Source organism: Fukomys damarensis, unplaced genomic scaffold (genome assembly GCF_012274545.1).
Source record: "Fukomys damarensis isolate Sample0158 unplaced genomic scaffold, DMR_v1.0_HiC HiC_scaffold_14, whole genome shotgun sequence".
NCBI classification, from domain to species: domain Eukaryota; kingdom Metazoa; phylum Chordata; class Mammalia; order Rodentia; family Bathyergidae; genus Fukomys; species Fukomys damarensis.
The window spans coordinates 53,143,456-53,164,881 of NW_022900926.1; the positions used below are offsets into that span (position 1 = coordinate 53,143,456).

Consider the following 21,426-nt stretch of genomic DNA (forward strand, 5'->3'; position numbering starts at 1 on the left):
ATGCAGTTATTACAGCTAGCAAGCTTCACAAAGAAAATGGGATACTCTGGGCTCCTTTGCAGCAGAAGTGGAAGCTGTGTTAATGTGCATGAGGTGGGGAGGTCTGTAGGGGAAGATGACATCAGCTGTGGACCTCGAGTTAATGAGAGCCTGAATTTGGTGTTGAAGGACCAGAGGAGAAGGCCAGAGGAAGAACTGGGCATGGGGTTTGGGGTGGAGCTGAGGGAAGGGTGCAGGAGAGTTGTAAGCAGGTCCATAGTTGTGGGGGAAGGTAAAGAGCAGCCAAATCAGAATGAGGAAAACAGTCTGAACAGCAGGAAAGCAAAATGGACTTGGTAGTAACATTTGTCAAAAACTACAGTAGGGAACTGTTAAGAGGCCAGAGAGAAAGAGTTTGTGTATATAAAGGAAGGATATGATGAGTTTCTTGGTAGCAGAGAGAAATAAAAAGGAACAGATTTTAGAGGAATTTTTTTAAGTAAAGCTAGACATGAAGATATGCAGATAAGAGAACATGAACCCCGGATCCAAGTTTAATCTCTTCCAGCAGTTACCTTCTTTCTTACCTATTCCCACATCAGATAGCCCCTATTTTGTAGAAAAGCAAACAAAGAAAACAAACAAACAAACAAAACCAATCCTCTCAACCTTCAATAGCATCGTTTTCCACACACCTCTATGCCATCCCTTTCCCTCTGGTCTTAGTCTTTCTTTTGGATTCCCTTAATTATGTGTCTTCAATCTGAACAGAACCCTACAGCTTTAATTTTGCATTACTGCTAGATGGATATTTCCTCAAGAAAGTTCCACTATCAGAGCATGTAAAACAAATTTCCTTTATGTATAAGTAAGATCTCTTCTGTGGTATCACTTCTGTAGTAATCTAAGCTCAGAACCTCACCCTTACATATTCAAATAGTCTTTCCATCCCGTTTCAGACTTTTCTTCCCTTACCCTCCTGGATGTATCTCTCTCTGCAGGCTGCCTCTGGCCATCCAGGACTCTTCTTATAGGTCACTGTGTTAGAACATTCATCCTATTCCTTAAGAATTTTAATTTACATAGCTTTTATTTAGTGCTTCCACAGTCTGGCACAACTCAATTTGAACTTTGTATTTTATCCCTCCTGTTTGTATATTTTTATTTTCAACAAAAATAATCCATCAATAGCCTTTCAAGAATGTCACGGGTTATGTCCACATCTTTGCTTTTGTTTTTTTAAATTTTTTAGGAGTTGTTATTTTCTTTCTCCTCTCACTCTTCACTTCCCATTTAATATAAATCTTAGCCAACCTTCAATCCATTTCCTTTTTTTACCATCGTACAAGGTAAGCCACTATGATAAATAGACTAAAGCATGTAAGGACTCAGATAAGATAGAAACTTATTTTATTTTTTATGTAATAGTCTAAAAACAGGTATGGGTAGGCCACTCTGGTCTAAAAGATTATTCAGAGATCTTCTATCTTCTTGCTCTATTCATTCACATGGCGAGAGCTTCAGTACAGGCAAAAGGACTGGAAATATAGAGAATAGTACAGGAAATAAGACTTCCTTCAGGATTTCAATGGCATGATAAAATCTTTGTGTACCAATTGCAATACCTGGCACATAGTGGGTACATAAAAATTATCCTCACAAATAATGATGTCTTTTGGATCTGAATATGGTTGGGATTTGTGGCACAAGTTAGGTAAGATGAAACTATTCTTAATGGTATATTAAGACTTAATTGGAAGAGTTACAAACTTCAAGAGAGCTGAAGGGTGGTAGTGCTGTTGCTCTTAAACATGTATTAAGCTTTTTAACCTAAAAGTGGTTCAAGAAACATTTCTGATGCTACTTCAGATGCCCTGGGGTATAATTATAGCCAACAGACCTGAAGAGCTTATGTGCTTGGCCCATGATTTCACTGAGTTTCTACACTATCTGTGTGAAGTCAGTATGAGCTTCCTTTTAAAGATGAGTAAACAGTCTTCCACATTATTATGTGAGTAATCAGTAAAAAATTTAAACCTGGCTTTCCAACCTCAAGTCCAGCTCCCTCCCCACAAATCAGCAATTTATGAGTATGCTACATTTAAGATGGCAATAAGACAAGCAGAAATTCTGAACATAAGTAGGGGTGATGTTTTTAAACACAAAGTCAGAATTTAACAAACACATGAAACCAGATGGAATCATACAGCCAGCTTTACCCACAGGTTAGAAATTGGGGGTGCCCTAACAAAAGCTATGTTGTAGCACTTAAATGCACAAGAAAATTGAAGTTTATAGCTCTACAAAATAGTATGGGGCAAGCAACAAATGTCAGATTCCACATTGATTCAACTATCTGAAAAGCCAAATTAGCAGTGTGAGTTAGCCATGGAACAAGGAAGAGAATGAGATAATGTCAGAAGAAAAAAAAAAAAAGGATTATATGTGAACAGTCAGAAACTGTGACTCTAGGCTGAGATACAAAAACCCCACAGGGAAAGGCCAGGGAGTGAGTGTGGAAGGAATTATGTAAAAACAAAGAAATGACATTCTCAACAAGGGAAACAGAATCTAGGAGCATGAGAAAATAACTTGATACAGATGGGTAAGAAGTCACTTACATCATTAATAAACACAGGTACATTGAATGAAATTGGCAAAACACAGCTCCAAGCTCATTTCATAAAAAAGAACATGAGGTACAGAGCTAATTGCTTAATAAATTTAAAGGCTTTTGGAAAGATGGAAGAGTCAGATGAGGCTAGGTGACAAAAGTTTTTGAGGTAGCAATTTAAAACAAGGGACCATGGCTTCAAGCGGTACTGATTTCCCCAAGGAAACACAGCTGAGTCCCAATTCCTTTGCTGTGTTGGACAAAGCATAAAAAGCCTCCCACCGCATGATCAAGGATGGTTTAAATCACATTTTAGTGTTTTGTTAGGAAAAAAAAAGTGCTTTATGCTATTAAATTTTAGTAAGATAGGTACAATTCCATAACAATGTTACAAATTTGACATTATTCTGATGCAGGGGAATCTCACATGATTTTTCTTTCCCTAAAGGATACTGGGATGAATATAGCCACCATTTTTTTAAAAAATCTGATAGACATGATTAAGTGTTTTTAACATTGATAAAATTGTTGTTTTAACAATGGAGGTGATCACATTTATGGTAATATCAACAATACATTGTCTGTATTCATTGCATAGAGTGTTATTCTTTTTTTTTTTTTTTTTTTTTGGTACTGGGGATTGAATTTGTAGAGTGTTATTCTTGAAACTAGAAACACCGTCCCTCATATTCTTTGACAGAGTCAGGGAAAAAGTCTGAAACTTCTAACAGAGTTCTACTTTAAGAGAAAATTACCCTTTTATGTATTTGGAAAACATTTATTTTAGCATTATAATTAGGGAAAACGTTAAGTGATAAGAGAGAAAATGATGAGTTTTACAGCACAGTCACAAGTCTTCCCTTCTGAGAGAAGCTATATCCCAGCAGAAGCTGTTTGGAGCCTGAAAGAGAGGTTAGGCTCTGAGGGCTGCGCGGTTGCACTGGGTAATAAAGATAAGACCTGGCTGGCACCTGGAAGGAAGGCCATGACTATAGAGAGGGACACTAATATGGGGCCCTTCCCAGGCATGGTGTAGAGATCATGATTAGCTTCACTTCATTAAAAAAAAAAACAAAATTGTTCTATACTTTAATTCACTTTTGTCCTTCCTAAGCCAATAGTAAGATTGGGATAAACATGGGTTTTTAGTCTTAGCTGGGCTTTGGCGAATTCAGGAGGTGATAGGGGACAGCCACGGCAGGCTTGAGGAACTTGCAAGCATTCCTTATGGGCTCCAGACACACTCATTGAGGGAAGCTCTGCCAAGGGCTGGACTCCTCTAGTCCAAGTGGATAGGGAGCACAAGTTGTGGCTGTGCAGACTTTGGGAAGAAGTGCTCTCCTTGAGATGGGGTAAAAACACAACCAGAAACATCCAAAATTTTGCCCCTCTGCAAAAAATTCTCATATCAATATCTGCCCCAATGGCCAATGAAATAAATATTAATAATTCATTGTTCCCTGCTGATTCATTCACACACAGACTTGAAACAGTTCATATTCCATCATTTTATTATTTTCTGTCCAGACCAAGAGTTTCATTTAAAGATTAGCTGGAACCAGACTTCCATCTCCTCTCTGAAGTTCAGAGCATCTTCTCCCAATACTGATGCATCCCCGTTGGTCCTCTGAGGCTGTGAGAACAGGTCATCTCTTCCTCCAAATCCTAAGTCAATGTAGCCCTTGATCTCTCTTCTGTTGTGCTTCCATGTTCTGGAGGGCAATCAGATTTGTAACCCTGGCACAGTGGCGTAGAAAGGTATTATAATTTTAAGGACTTAACTCAGTAGTCATGGACCTTTTGGGGAGCTGTGATGAAATTTATTAAAGCTAAAAATCCTTTCAGTAAGCTGATTCCTGGGAAAGGTTATTTTCTATGTGACATTTTTCATGAAATATTCTCAAGAAAGGGAAGCATAAAGGTAGCGCAAGAAAAACCAAATTTGTCAGCCGAATTTGTCACTCTATTTTATCTCAGTCTCCCTCTGCTGAGGGACCAGAAAAGTACTTTCTGATGCTCAGTAATGGCTTTTGTCCTTTGTGATAATCTGTGATTTATACAATCATAGATAGGTTCTTCATTGTGCTTAGAGTAAACTTTATACCTTTGACCTATCAGTGGGACTAAAAATCTAGGGAAAAAAGAAATTAACTTTAAGCCAATTAGTTGGAGTCAGCTGAAAGAATGTGATGACAAAATGAACATTATGCAACTATCAAGTAACCCTGTAAATTTGAGGTGAAAAAATCTTACAGTGGGGAAGGAGACAAGCTCATATTTTTTCTCCTGGTGCTGGGGATTGAACCCAGGGCTCCTACTTGCTAGACAAATGCTTTACCATTGAGCTACATAAGAGCTCCACGGACAGTTTTTAAGAAAACTTTTCTTTCCATGTCACTGTTTCTACTCCTATTGCTGTTATTGTATAGCAGTTCCTACTCTGTTTTAATAGTAGAAAATATCAGGCTTTAAAACATTTATCCTAGAATATGGGAATTCAGGTTAGAAAGACATAGAAATGTATACTTTGTGTGTGACTTTGAGGAGGTTATGTACACTCTCAGAACTTCTCTTTCATTATCTATAATTACACTTCCCTTATTGAGTTTGGAAAGAGGTGAGGAGAATTAAAATATGGAGTACATAATGTGCTGCCTGGTAATGTTAGGTAAAATAACTGACAGCTATTATTAGTATAACTATTATAATAATTTTGAGAACCACTGCAGCACAAAACCCATATTCACAAACTTAAAATAGCAGAAACATTGGTTTAATGAAACATAATGTTTAACAAAATCTTGGAATCATATTTCCTTCCCCATTATAGAGAGTTGTAAGTATTAATTTTATTTTTAGACTTCAAAGTTCCCTAGGAGTACCAGAATTCCTAAAACATGGCAGGTAGCATTTTGTTTCACCACATAACTTTCTACTATTGACAGCTGAGTAAGACATTGGCAGCCCTGATAGCTAGGAGCTGACCTGGTGTTCACAAATTACACCTTTTATGTTCACCTGTTGAAGATAATTTCACAGAAAAATATTCCAAACAGAAATATAAATATTTGCAAACCACAAAAAAGATCAAACACCCCCCTATTCTGTATGAGTGACTCTTGATATTTCACCGATTACAAGTTTAGTCAAGCTTCATTGTTATCACCTTTTAGAAAGAATTATTAGATCAGCTTATTGCAAAATTACTGCTGTTTCTTGATATTTAATTGAAATAAAATCCCCACTTCCTTACAACTTCTTTCAGTTCTTTTAAAAAAATTATTTCTATTGGTACATTTAAGGTATAAAATATAATGACATTCATCATTGGAAATTTGCACCTTTACATAATCCATCTTGGTTCTTAGTTTTTTGCCATTCCCCTGCCCTCCCTTCAACCCCTCTGCCTCCCCCTACCTACAAAGACTTTTTCCATTTTTTTCTTTTTCTGATATTAATTCCATTCCCTTCTTTCTTGTCCCCTAACCATCCCACCTCCTCTTACCCTTTGCACCTTTTCTTCCTATTTCACATTATCTATTATGCCTTTTTTACCTTATTTACAGGTTCAGTGTAGCACACTACAGAAATTAATCTGTATTTACACATGTGTCCTATTAATTTCACTTAAGAGTATCACCTTAATGTATATCCATTTAGCTATAAATGTCTCTAGATTCTCATTCTTGATGGCTGAGTAGTAGTCCATTTTATTTTTTTTAACCCACATGTTCTTTATCTGCCATTACTTCAGTGAACAATTTTTAATGTCATCTGCACTCTCTCCTATTTCTTCATTGACTCCAATCAGTCTTATGTTATTCTTCTTTGCATCATCTAGCAGCTGCTGGATTGATTTCTTGTGTTCCCTTATTATTTTAAGAGATTTTTCTTTTCCTGGTCACTAACTGCAATCCTATCTTCTATATCTGAAATTCTGTCCTTGCATTGGCTTGTTCTGCTTCATAAACTTTCAATGGCATTTTAATCTCTTGGAAACTTGTTTGCATCTGTTTTATGGATCCCATTTGTTTCTTATGTTGGGTTGCCTTTGAGACTTGTTTACAAGGCTACTCATTTGAGAAGATGCAGCCTACTGTGCCCTTGTTGAGGCAAATTTTCTTTCTTCAATTCTCTGCAAGCCACCAAGTGGCCTTTCCGCTGCTGCTCACTAGTACAGCAATTCCTGGGTTCAAAATAGTGGCCTTCCGGATTCCTGAGCTGACCTATTAACTTGACAGGCTTCTGGCGGGGCCTTGTGCACACTTTTGATGGTATCTAAGTGTGCCTTTTGCTGGGGCCCATATGTGGCTGTTATCTGGGAGGACCTTTGTCTCGGGGCTGTAAACCCCAGTTCCTGTTGTCTGATTAGGCTTCTGGCTAGGGTCTTTAAGCACTTATCAATGGTATTGGAGCAAGACTTTAGCTGTTGGCTTGTTCATCTGTGTAGCTCTTTTCCAGGTGGGCCCTTGGCTGTGCCTGTGTGCCCAAGCTTCTGGGGTTGGGGCAGAGCCATGGCTGGGATTTGCCTGTAGCCAGGGCCCTTTGGTCCATACAGCTGTTCCCTAAGACCTGTGCACACTTACTGATAGTATGTTGGGCTCCTACCTGAAGCTTGTGTGCCTGTGCAACTCTTTTCTGGGCAACTCCCTGGCTGTGGAGGGTGTTCCTGAGCCTCTGGGGTCAGGGCAGAGCCTTGGCTAGGATTCTCTTGCAGCCATGCTCCTCTGGTTCTTCAGTTCTTGAATATGAAGTTTATAGACACAGATCCCCTATTTATGGCCTTAAATGTTACTGACAGGGAATGTGAGGTCAGCCTGATTATTTCTACCTCTGAGGAAACTTATTTTACCTATGGGTGAACATAAGACATTTTTTGTTGTCTCATAGATAAGTAATTTTACCAGGATATGGCTTAAGGTTAATGATTCTTCATTATATTTTTCTGAGTTTAAATTTTCTTCCAACCTGTGGATTCAATTTTATCAATGATTCCAGGTGAGTTTTCTCTTACTATACTATTGAATTCTTTTATTGGTTTCATTTGTGTATTAATCAGTTTTCCATAGTGATAAAATATCCGAGATAAATCATTTAAAAGGAGGAAAGATTTATTTTGGCTCAGTTTTGTAGGTTTCATTCCACGGTCAATTTGCTCTTTTTTGGGATCTGAGGCAAGGCAGAAACCACAGCAAGGAGAGTGGATAGAACAAGACTGCTCTACTCATGGTGGCTGGAAAGCAAGGGATAAGAGGCTGAGGTCCCAATATCCCCTTCACTGGTATGCCACAGTGGCTTTACATTTTTGTGGTCCCACTTCTTTAAGATTCTACCAGTTCCCAATAGTACCACAACTGGGGGCCAAGCTTTTAACATCTGAGCCATTGGGGGACACTGATCCAAACCCTAACAATGTGTTCTGTTTTATTCTCCAGAAATTCTATTCAGAGATCCTGTGGTATATCCTTGCTCTGGCTGTTATGTCTGGAAATCTCTGTCATATCACAGTAGTTGTTTTTTATAGCCACTGCAGCTGCCCAATGCACAGCAAAATCTTGCTCTGCTATTCACAACACCCTTGGATAGGTTTCCCTGAAGATACTCAGAGAAGTTCATCTGTATTTTGCCTAAAGTCTAAGAAGTATATTGTTATGGCTTATGTCTAGATGGCTCCCCAAAGCCTCATGCTTTCTCAGAGGTGGCTGAATCTAGAATGTGATTTATTCATGGTGGCAAGTTTCAAAGTAAATTCATTTTAGTTAAAAGTATCAGAGTTGTATTTCAAAGTTTTCTGGGAGGTCCTGGCATAGAGATGGTGTGGTTGGAAATGATAATTTTCTCCTTGATGCCCACTTCACTCCCCCACTTTACATGGGTGCCCCATGCTTGGAAGAATCATCTCAGTTTAGGGTATGGATTATTACAAAATATGAGACTGGTTTAGGAGCGGGCATGTGAAATCTGAAAAGTTCCTGGGAAACATGTTCTTCTTCTTAAGAGAGGACACAGGAAAGAACAGCATTTTTGTTCCTCTGTTATTTTCCTATATGGCTATGAGGGCCAGAAGAGCTGCAGTCAAGGATAACATATGGTATAATCAGAAACAAAGAACAAAATGGCAAAGAAATGGGATCCACTAAGTGTGCTAATCCTCAGTCTCCCTATCTCTAGGCTTGCAGTTGTTCTAGCCACTGTCAACATAATTCCTCACTGTTTAGGCATGTTGACTTTTCTAGTATTTGTGGATTAAAGCCTTCCCAGCTAAACAGTACAGCGATATGGTTCTTGTTCTGCCTAAACTGGACTTGTACGGGTAACTGGTGTTTCACCTTGGTAGCAAATTCACTTACAAATATCTCAAAGCAGTTCATATAACTGCAATGGTAACAAATGCCAAGCTGATCTTGGATACCTTGGAATAGAATGTATGCACTAAAATGTCCCAGAGAAAACTTTAAAAAATTTTTCATTATAACAATATAAATAATCATAAATTAAAGTCCTTATTAGCTTTATCCCTGTGAGTTTTAGTAATAACTGTGGCTACTTTAAAATATTTCCAGAGGCAGAGCTTTCATATGAAAGTTCAAAGCACTACTGAATATAGATTTTACTTTTTTTTAATGTTCAATGGAAACGAAGGTGTAAAACAGAAATATTTGTTGTAAAATAGCTGAATAGTGAAAGGATAAACCACATACGGCTGGGATACAAATCTACAACTCTTCTATGCTTATTCCAATCAATTACCTTTCATTATACCTAATCTTTCATTGAGGTATAATTTTGTCATAAATAAAATACTTTAAATTAAATTTATTTTATTTTTTAACACTGCAAACATCTTAATGATTATTGTTGAGCATACATTTTGGAAATTTTTTACTTCAAACTGCAACAAGGTAAATAAATGCTTATAATATACAAAGAAAATACAATCAAACGTAAAACTTGCTTTAAGTGTGCCTTGCACCTAGACAAGTGTTCCCCCACCCTTAATATGTATTTTGAGCTGCACAAACATACTTAAGAATTTGATCTTTATGGCTTCTAGGAAATAAAATATACTCCCACCTCAAAGAAATAAAATTGTGCATGATTATATGCCAAACAAAAGAGAAAACACTAGAATAATCTGATAGTACAGCCTTCATTAAAGAGGAAGAAAAAAAAAAGCTTGAGATGCTCACTAACTCTTTATGTTTTAAGAATGAAAGATTTTTGCTCTTTCCAGGCATCCTCGTGAGAGTGACATCGTCTTTAAACCCTGCGTGGCAATCCCTGACGCACCGCCATGATGCCCAGGAAGACAGGGCGACCTGGAAATCCAACTACTTCGTTAAGATCGTCCAACTTTTGGATGACTATCCAAAATGTTTCATTGTGGGAGCAGACAACGTGGGCTCCAAGCAGATGCAGCAGATCCGCATGTCCCTCCGAGGGAAGGCTGTGGTGCTGATGGGCAAGAACACCATGATGCGCAAGGCTATCCGAGGGCACCTGGAAAACAACCCAGCTCTGGAGAAACTGTTGCCTCATATCCGGGGGAATGTGGGCTTTGTGTTCACCAAGGAGGACCTCACTGAGATCAGGGATACACTGGTGGCCAATAAGGTACTAGCTGCTGCTCACGCTGGTGCCATTGCACCATGTGAAGTCACTGTGCCAGCCCAGAACATTGGTTTGGGACCTGAGAAGGCTTCCTTCTTCCAGGCTCTGGGCATCACCACTAAAATCTCCAGGGGCACCATTGAAATCCTGAGTGATGTACAGCTGATTAAGACTGGAGACAGAGTGGGAGCCAGTGAGGCCACCCTCCTGAACATTTTGAACATCTCCCCATTCTTCTTTGGGCTGGTCATTCAGCAGGTGTTTGACAATGGCAGCATCAACAACCCTGAAGTGCTTGACATTACAGAGGAAGCTCTGCATACTGGCTTTCTGGAGGGTGTCCTCAATGTTGCCAGTGTTTATCTGCAGATTGCTTACCCAATTGTTGTATCAGTGCCCCATTCTATCATCAATGGGTACAAGCGGGTCCTGGCTTTGTCTGTGGAGACTGATTACACGTCCCCACTTGCTGAAAAGGTCAAGGCCTTCTTGGCTGATCTATCTGCATTTGCGGCTGCTGCCCCTCTTGCTGCTGCTGCCACCACTGCTGCTCCTGCTGCTGCAGCTGCCCCAGCCAAGGCTGAAGCCAAGGAAGAGTCGGAGGAGTCTGATGAGGATATGGGATTTGGTCTCTTTGACTGATCACCAAAAAGCAAACTACTCAGCCTGCCTGAATGGCAATAAAGGGAATAAAGGCATCATTTTCTAAAAAAAAAAAAAAGAATGAAAGATTTTTGACCAAGTAGCTTAAAAGCCAGCAAATGGAGATCAGTGATGGCAATTGTATTGTATTGAGAATGAAATGAAAAACTTACACAAATACACTGCTGCAACCCTGAAGTCTGAGAAGCTACTCTTTGGGATAGTCACACAGGACCACCTTATTCCAGTCACATAAGCCTTTATAAAGCAACATAGGGTTCTGTACTATCTATATACCAGCTGGCTGGATAGTTAAAGGATTTGTTTGTCGTTAGCAGTTTAAATTAAATTTATTTTATTTATTTATTTTTTGGTACCGGGGATTGAACTCAGAGCCTTGAGTTTGAGAGGCAGACAGCAGAACTACTGAGATAAGTCTGCGGCAAATTAAATTTATTTTTAATGATTAAAAAAAGAAAAAAGTCTCCTGCTTTCACCCCTGAATTTTTGAATTGACAAGATATCTTTTTATGTTTAGTTGTTAAATCTTTTTTTCTATAGCCATCTATTTGTTTGTTACTTTATCAAATAAATACGGTCAAGACAAGGTAGGGACAAAAGGGAAAGGGGATTAATAAGAAGATTTCCAGTCTTTGAGGGACTCCTAGACTTTGCAGATACAGAAAAATGAAATATAACCCCTTATAAATCAGTAAGCACAATAACGTAATTAAGAAACAAAGGTGAAAATGTAAGTATTGTACTGTCAACTAATTTATGCTATTGTGTTCATGTTTTTTGTACTGGAAATCGAACTCAGGACCTCGTGCTTGAAAGACAGGTGCAGTGCCACAGAGTTAAATCCCTGGCCCATGTTCATTCCTTACTATATTCCATTTCCCAAGGATATATTTATTTATAAGAAAATTTCTTGAATATTATATTTTATTTTCAATAGTGATGGGTAGTGAGGAAAATTTTTGAAGAAGTCAAATAATAGCCCTCAAATAAATAGCCCTCAAATAATATAATAGAGAACTCTATTCACTATTTCTAAAGACTAGATAAAGACATTTGCATTTGTTTTTGCAAATGGAAGTAAGTGATTTGAATTAGACTTATAGTAACAGATATTATCAGCTAAACTGAATTTTCCTACCAGAAAACTTTTTCCTACCCTTGTATAAATTTGGAGGATACATTTATTTCTTTAGGTTATTCAAGTACTAGTCATTAAATTAAGGCAGCTATATTTATTCAAACACCAAGGCTCTAAAAATATTAATTCTGTTTCAAATTGTGTCTGATATATTCAGGAAATAGCTCTGAATCTTTAGTTCATAGTATACATATGGTTGAGAATTCTCTTTGACAGGTTGAAATATGTATTCAAATTCTATTATCAGAACACAAGTGACTGTTAGAATGAAGTTTATAGGGCAAGGATTATTCCATGTCTAGCTTTTAGATTATTTTTGTCTTTGAATACTGCACAACTTTCCCTCCCACAATTAGTGATGGACATAAAGCAAGTGTTTTGAAGAGGAATTAGCATGTCTTTTGGTAACATTTTGTAATGATAACTGGCATTCAGGGGAATGGGTTCATCAATAAGTGATTGTGGGAATTTCACCCTGGAGAAGTAGTTACAACCATCCTTCACAAGTCACAATGCCAAGCCTTTTTATATGACTGCATACTGTTATAGAATTTTCAATCCTAGCCCAAGATTTTGTATTGAAAATGAAAACTCACAAAAGGAATGTAGAATTAAAGTTCAAATAGTCCAGGAATACTTTCACAGGAGTGCTAAGTTTGTCTTCTTCATGGCTGAGCTCAGAGTCTTGCACCATTCTGTGACTTCTGTGAAATTAGTTACAAAGGGAGAGGAAGCTCTATTTTGGGAGGTTAATGTCCCAATCTAGTGACATATCGTCTAGTCTCATCTATTCAATATGATTTTCAAATTCTTAATTCTGGGCATATCCAGAACCAATTTCAACCACAAAACACAGAAGATGAGGTTAAATGTAGGCTGTTTTCCAAACAAGAGCTGCGTCTGTCCTGGTTGTAAATCTCAAGAGTTCATTAATGAAGGTGGTCTTGCAACTGACCTTCAGACCAGGAGCTCTCCAACATCCTAGGTCTGGTCCAAACAATCTCAAGGGGCACACTGCACTGGAACTACTTATTTTACTTTCAGCTTTTCGAGTCAGGTTGTCTGGGACTCCCTATATGCTGCAGAGAGACTAAAGTTGACTACTTGCATTTCCAGGGAACCTAATTTTACTAAGAGATGCCCTCTTTCTCATTTCTCATCAATCTTTTGATATAGAGACAAAAAAAAAAACTGTGTTTTATCTGAAAGACTGTGAAATATCAACCAAAGAGTATCTCTGTACCCCCAACTGGGCTAAATCTATATATAAAAAGACTCTCATCTTCTGTTCTGTGTGGGAAGCTCCATGGGGATGACTTCAGATTTGAGCTAAGGCTTAGGAGTACAGAGGGGGATATATGGGGGCTGCAAAAACCACAGGTGTCACTGTTTAAGGTTAACATAAACTTGAAGAGAATCTACCAGGGCAGGGGACCCAAGATGTGCACCCAGGTCCTGCACTACCCTTGATCCTTATGCTCCCTACATCCTGGTCCAATACTGTCACACATTTAATGCTTCTTGGCACACACTATCATCTTTCAGAACTGTATCACTTTGCTTTGGGAGGATCCATGTTCTCTTTCCTACCTGGTCAAGTTACACATTGCATTAATGTTCAAGGCATCTTCTGTGCCTCCTGTCAAAATGAATACTCTTTTCTCTGTGCATCCTGTAGTTACTTTTACCAAAAGTTACTAGGCAAATGGTTTTTTGAGTACCTCAATCTTAATTTTCTGCAAGGTTATGCCTAAGAGTATTATGCATTGTACCACTCCCACCTTCCTAGTCAAAACCATGGAACCAAATTTCTCAGTGTAACATAGGATAAACTTTGTCTCTTATGAAGAAGCATTGGTGTGCTTTTTTCTTCCATTTATTTCCTTCTTATACATTTTCTTCCAGGAAACTTGAAGCTGGATTTTATATTCCTATTCAGTAATGGTAGAGACTTTTGCATCTGTTTTGCTTCTAATAACCTATTGCTCTCTATTTTTGTTTCCATTTTATTAGGGTTTTTTTTTGCAGTTACCATTTTTGTAAACAAACTCAAATTATTTTTATAAATTAATAGGGTATAAACAAAAAAAGGCCAAAGTGTTAAAATAAAATGATGCTTGGGAAAGATATTTTGTGAGTGGGCACAGGAATTAGGTCAAAGAGGACATCCTCCCTGGGATTTCACTTAATTTAGCCTACTGATAGAACTTTGACTGCCAGGATGGGAGTCTATCTCTTAAATTACTTTTGTTTAAAAATCACTCTTTGAATCGATTGGGAGTAAAAGCTGAATATCTGACTATTTAAAGGACGGTACTGGTGGCTTAAGCAATTTGAATGGAACCAAATTTGGATCAAGTTTGATAACTAGGAGGCAAAGGAAGAAAAGAGATCTAATGTGGGAAACTGTTGAAATCAAGGGCTTTGATCAAGAGTGGATTCACACTGAGTCATCCCTGAAGGAATCCTCAGCCTACGGTGAGTGGCTTAGGTTGCAAAATTCTTAAGTTCAGTGCCAAGTGCTAAGTTAGGTGGGAATTTCAGAGGATAGAGTGAGAGGAAGAGCTCAACAGTTCTATTCTAGAAAGCCTATAGAAATAATGACAAGAAAGCAAGCCTGGATGGGACTGGACATTCAGCGTTCACGCCTTGGTTTTCCCAGCAGAATTCTCTAATGGCCAGCACCTACTTGTGGTCCAGCCCAGTCACATCACTGTGTCCCTGGATCACCATTTTCCAGCCAAAGCTCGAATATGAGTATGAAGAAAACAAAGTGTGTGGATCCCAGGATTCACGCATTTCCGATCGCCCTTATGAAGCCTCAGGTAAATCAGCCACAGCCCTCATATCACTCCATTGTGGCCACTACCACCTCCTCCCTATCAGTTACCTCCAAATCCCCTGCCAAGAAAAACTAGGGAAAGATTTAGATCTGGGGTGCTCTTTTTATTTTTCAGGCGTGTAGTGTCACAAGTAGAAAGGAAAATGGAGGCAGAAGGAGAGGTGAGTCTCATTCCTAGTAATGGTGGAAGATTAGACACCAATTCTCCAAATTACTAGAGCCTTCTGAAAATGCCAAATCCTTCTAGAACAAGAAAACAAGCTATTTTGTTTTTCTTAATAATTTTTCTGGTCAAGACAATATCAAAACAGAGAAATCTACAGCCAGGAATTTCACTTGTTGTATGAGGAGCTTTTGTTCCTCTGCCACCACCAAGGACAGGAACTGCCAGCTCATCAGTTCTCAATTTTCTCTTTCAATTTTCTGTCTCCAAAGAGTGCTGCAGTGTTCAGATTTCCCATTTCTAGTCTTGAAGGGGAGCTGCCCTATCCAAGAATGCACCATAATGAGGACAATTCCTGAAGCCTTCCATTTCTGAATTCTTTGCCTGTGTATCAATCCATTTTTATGTGCATCCTCTTCAAGTCTCCAGAAGCACCCTTTCCCCAAGCAGTTGCTGAGTTTCTCATCAAAAGACCAGAAGGCCTCACAAGCTCAAGGTCCTGAGTTCAATTCTCAGTATTCCCCCCAAAAACAGCATCTTTATTTACCCTAGAGGGAATCTGGAAATCTCCTCTGTACCTTTTTTTGGGAGAACCACTGAGCCAAACCCCTGACCCTTCCCTCTTCTTTCTTGCCTTGGTACCCGTTAATATTTGAGTGAGTTATTTTCAAAACACTTTAGATAGAAAACTCTCATAAATCACTTATCTCAACACTGATGCATAGCTTGTTTCTGTTTTTAAGTTTCCTGTGACATTTGAATGAAAAAATAATCCAAACTAAAAATTTACGGAGTATTTTAAGAAAATAGAAGTATCTTGAAAATCTAACATCTACTTAATTGGATGTTCAGAATACAACTTTTTATCTCTGTCTTTCTCTGACTTGGAACTTAGGGTGAAAGCTAGACCAGAGGGAAACAAGTGCTAGTTACATAAGAGGCAGGATGGAGGTAACTTTCAAGTTAGAGATTGCCAACATTTTGCTCTACTATGGCATTTTTTTAAGGATTGAATATTGATGTTTTTGCTCAAAATGATTGCATATAGTAAGAATAAGGCATCCACATAGTATTGCTCAAAAATAACACTGTGGTTTGGTCTAAAGAGTAAAACATAGACTTTGAAAAAACTTATATTTATTCTTTGAGTCATGATACATTTTGATTGAGGCTTTTAGGTCAAATCACAGGGTCTTCCTCAATTAAATTTATTTTCCCTGAGACTTGTAGGCAATAACACAGTAGTTTTCCATGATGAAAAGTTACTCTGGTTTAACATACTACCTTCAATGGAATTCAGTTTGACTATTAAATAAAGCTAAAGTGTAAAATGATCTAAGCGAGTGGGTAAGAAACAAATATCTAATCTTTAAATATATATTTGTAGTGTTATTCTGGCAATATGAGGCATGATTAGACAAGTTTGATTTCTTTTCTAAAAGTGAATAACATTTCCCCCAGGCATTTATATGATTTTGTTCTTTCTTATATAAAGTTTCCCACAGTTATAGCATGCAAAATTATAATTAAATACATAGAAAGACATTTTGAGGGACTCAAGAATCTGCTGTCTTTAAGGTGTTGCATTGAACATGACAAGTCATGTTTTGCAAATACCTTGGTTTTATAAACATGAGATTAATTTACTGCATATTCAGTTTTGATTGACATCCTTCTAATTCTGAAAAAATATCATTATCCCATACTAGTGTCACTGGCAGGACATATTCATGGCATCTTGTGACAGTCAGAAAGATATTAGGAACTTTGGTTCTAGACCTGTTTTTACTTATTATTTAAGTAATAGACTTTAAATATGTTAATTTGTTAAAGAAATAATTTCTCAGTTTTTCCCCCGTTGTATAAACCCTGGGATTGGTAATTTGATTGGCAATCATCTAGGGGTGTCCAATACGATGGAGAAATCAGGCATAGACTTGCTTTATTATTTTCTAACACTGTGAATGTAATGAATGGGAAAAGTTGGACAAATAGAAAAAGGGTAGAAAACTTTCCCGATATAATGAGAATGTGCATATTCACTGCTTCTGGTTCTATGGGTCATTCCTACTGATGTTTTGTTAGTGGAGGACATTCACATAAAGGTATAGACTTGCTGTAAGATGTATTTTACATTTTCTGCTAACCATAAAATAACTAGTCAAAAAATAATGCCTTTATTTAGTTGTAAGATGTTCATTAGTTTAATTAGTTTTCATAGGAAATGTTAAGAATATTTCATTTGGGCCAGGGATTTAGCTCAGTGGTTCCTCTGCCTGCCTTGCAAGCACAAGGACCCGAGTTCAATCCCTGGTACCTAAATAAATTAATTAATTAATTAATGTTCCATTAAATGAACACATAGACTATAAGATATATTCTTATTTTAGAATTGTTAAAAATTTTTTAGACTCCAAAAATATATAATGTTAATTTAATTCCTTGCACTAAATGATAAATGACATGTGTATATAAGGAACATAGGATCTATTCAGGTAGTTAAGGTGAACAATGAATCATTGGAAAAATACTCATATTATTGAGCCAGATTTTTGGTAAAAGTGCTAGCTATTTATAATTTTAATTTTAGAATTTAGAGAATGAATTTTCTACAGATTACATATCAATGAAACCCTGAGATTAATAATGAAAATAAAAAGAATTTGAGGAGGAACTAGATAAACAAGAAATAAGAGAAGCTGTTTATAACAGAAAAGGAAAATTAAAAAGACCACTAAAGTGTCTTTTTAGCTTACCCGTTATGTATTTCTTGACTTTAAAATTTGAATGCTTTTGACATAAAGCTTTAGAGAAAAATTTCTCTCAGTCTTCCACTTACACCAGCATTTAATTTCTTAAACTCATATAGTGAGTCTAATAAAGCAATCAAAGATAATACTGGTTTTTCAGACAAAAAATAAAAATTGTACTGGGGTATATCGAGTAATAAAAACCCATTATACTCAGTCACCCGCTATCCATTTTCAGTTCTCATTCTACCACCATCACCTGCCCCAAAAAATAATTTTCAGGGCTTTCTGGTTGTTCATAAAAAGTATATATTTACATATGCTCCCCTGGGATTAGGCCATCTGGAAATCTCACATATGTTCTTGGGAGACTATATCTCAGCTGTGGTCTAAAGTATTTCAGTTTCTCTAGAACCTACATTTTAAAGTTCTAATTGTTAAACTTTGCAGCATATTGTCCAATGGTTTTGTAAATACACTTGGCATGGTAACCAAGTGGCTGAGTAAGGTTGGGAACAATAAGGTTGCTACCAAACTAACGCCATTTAAACTTTAAAAAACAAAAATGAAAGGCTGTGAAATTTCAGTGTTTAGTATTAGAAGTCTCTATTGAGTCTTTCTGGTTTAGTCCGGTAGTTGGAGAACCTTTGCAATCAATCCATTACAGTCTCCAATGGTTCCTAGCAACCATCTACTTTCCATGAATCTGGCTGTGAAGCTGCCTGAGCCAGAAATTTTCTCTGTAGAAAGGGTTTAAGATATGAATTTAAATTATTTAATAAATGGAAAGCTATTGAATTTACCTATTATCTTCTGCAGTGAGCTTTGGAGATTTATGTCTTTTAAGGAATTTGCTTATTTTGTAAGATCTTGAATTTATGGACATAAGACTGTTTATAACATTTTCTTGTTATTCTTTTAATGTCTGTGTAAGCTTTAGTGATGGTTTCGCTTTTATTCCTAACACTGGTAATTCTTCTCTCACTTCCCTTAACAATTCAAGAAAATTAGCAATTTTATGAATCTTTTCAAAGAGCCACCTTCTAATTTCATAATTTTTCTATATAACTTTTTGTTTTTTCTATGTCAGTGAATTTTTTCTAATATCTGTATTATCTTTCAGTTTACTTTGGATTTGATTTACTCTTCTTATTCTATATAGGAGAAAGATTATTTTTATTTATTTGTTTGTTTGTTCAGGCTGGCCTTGATCCCACTATGTAGCCCAGGCTGTCCTCAAACTTGTGATCCTCCTGTCTCAGTCTTGTGAGTGCTGAGATTAAAAGCACGCTCCACCATGCACACCCCAAAACTTATTTTATTTTGTTTTTTCTCTTTTTTAATGTAAGCATTTAAAGCTATAAATTTCTTTGTAAGTGCTGCCTTAGTTGCACACAACACATTTTTGTTGTTTGTTTTTATTTTTATTCAATTAAAATATTTTAAGATTGCCCCTGTGATTATTCTAAGGGTTATTTAAAAGTATGTTGTTTAATTTTGAAACATTGGAACCATTTTTAAAATATTTTCTGCTATTAATTTCTAGTTTAATTCTTGTATGATCAGAAAACATAACTACTGCTCTATTATTTTAGTATTTTTACATTTATTGAGGATTGTTTTAGTCTCTAGTTCTTAATGAATGTTCTGAGAAGTTGAGAAATTGAGAAGAATGTATATGCTTCTGTTATCAGGTAGAGTAGAAATTCTAGAGAAAATTTGATTTAGGTGATCAAATTCAGCAATGCATAAAAGAATATACCTTTGAGAGAAATGTAAGGAAATATTCCAGGAATGCAATGTTGGTTTAATATTAAAAAATAAAAAAAGGAGGCAGGCTGTTTAATATTGTTGCTCATATCTTTTATATTTATAATTTTCCATCTTCCTATTCTATAAATTAATGAGAGTAAAGTTATGATCTCTAATTTTATTTGTAGTTTTCTACTTTTCTGTTTTGTAAGTTTTTGGTTCATGTACTTTGAAATACTGTTAGGTGCATACTTAGCGAAGATTGTTATGTTCTTTTGATGAACTTATACTTTTACCATTTTGAATTGTTTTTGCATCTGCTATATTCCTTTTTCTGAAATCTAATTTGTATAATATCAATAGAATCACTCCCTCATTACTTGATGACTTTATATCTTTATTACATTGACTTCTCTGTAGCTTATAGTTGTCTCATTTTTTTTCATTTTTAAATTGAAATATTGAGACCATTGTATTTAAGTAATTATTCTATGGTTTTATTTCATTCTGCCATCTTGCTATTTGTTTTTTTTAAGTGCCTGGTGAGACTTTACATTTTTTGATTTCTAAAAAAATTAAGCTTTTCTATTATTTCATTTTATCTTAATTGCCTGCTATCCATGCTTCTTTACTTTGTTTAATACTTTTAGTTGTTATATTAGGGGTTACAGTATCCATTTTTAACTCATCATAATCAGTATTCAAATAATTTGATATCACGTGGCATACTACAAAAGAATCTTGCCACAGTATACTTTCACTTCTCCTCTCATCCTTTGTGTTTCTGTTGTTATTCTAGTTCATTGGTGGCAAGCCTATGGCACATTTGTCATTGTGTTTTTCTTTTATGACAAAAGATGTTAATATAGAGTTATTTTTTCCTAAATTGAAACCTCAATATTGAGGTTTAATTGCAATGTTGGCACTTTGCGATAAATAAGTGAGTTTTGGGGTGCAGTTTGGCACTCGGTCTCTAAAAGGTTTGCCATCACTGGCCTAGTTAATATCATGTATAATAAACTCTACCATATATTGTAATTCATTTTACTTTATTAAGAGATGTATGCTTTTAAAAAAGTCTTATATTTACTTATCATTTCTCTGAATTGATCCAAATTTCCATATTATTAAAAAAAAAAACTTTCTTTGGCCAGGCGTGGTGGTGCACGCCTGTAATCCTATCACTTGGGAGGCTGAGGCAGGAGGATCGCTGTGAGTTCAAGACCAGCCTGAGCTACATAGTGAGTTCCAGGTCAGTCTCACTACATAGTGAGACCCTGTCTCAAAAAATCAAAAATACGAAACAAAATAAAAACAACCCTTTCTTTATTTTTTGTAATGCATGCTTGGTTCCAATGTATCCTCTCAGATTTTGTTTGAAAAAGTCTTAGTTTTTGATTCATTCTTGAAAGATATTCTAAGTGGGTATAAAATTCCCACTTTGAACAAAGTTTTAAATAAAAGCAAACTTTAAAAATTTTGTTCCTTTTAACCTAACAGCTCCTTAAAAGACTTCTATTTATCGTTCTTAATGTTATTACTCTGTACATAGGCTGTCTTTTTGTCTGTTTGTCATTGACTTTTAGCAATTTAATTATGGTATTATGAACTTCCTTATGTCCTTTAGCTTGAGGTTTATTTATTTTTTTAAAGACATTGGAACATTTTCAGCCATTATCGCTGGAATTATTTTTCGGTTCCTTTGCTATCCTCTTCCCTTTTCTGCAAATCCAATTAGTTATATTTTGCTATTTAATATTGTCCTACAGTCACTGGTATCCTGTTCATTTGTGTTTCTTCCCCTCTATTCGCTTAATTTTCAATAATGTCTATTGCTTTCTATATATAATTTGTATAGATTTATTTTGGTAGTAGGGATTGAACCAAGGCCCTTGTATATGCAAGGCAAGCCAC

At 36.5% G+C, this 21,426-nt stretch overlaps 1 protein-coding gene across 1 annotated transcript; it reads left to right on the forward strand.

Moving 5' to 3' along the window:
* LOC104868519 (60S acidic ribosomal protein P0-like) lies at positions 1-10,898 on the forward strand. The gene is made up of 2 exons (XM_033763173.1): positions 1-271; positions 9,828-10,898. The coding sequence occupies exons 1-2, from the start codon at positions 1-3 to the stop codon at positions 10,844-10,846; spliced, it is 1,290 nt and encodes a 429-aa protein (XP_033619064.1). The 3' UTR covers positions 10,847-10,898.
* The last annotated feature ends 10,528 nt before the right edge of the window (positions 10,899-21,426 follow it).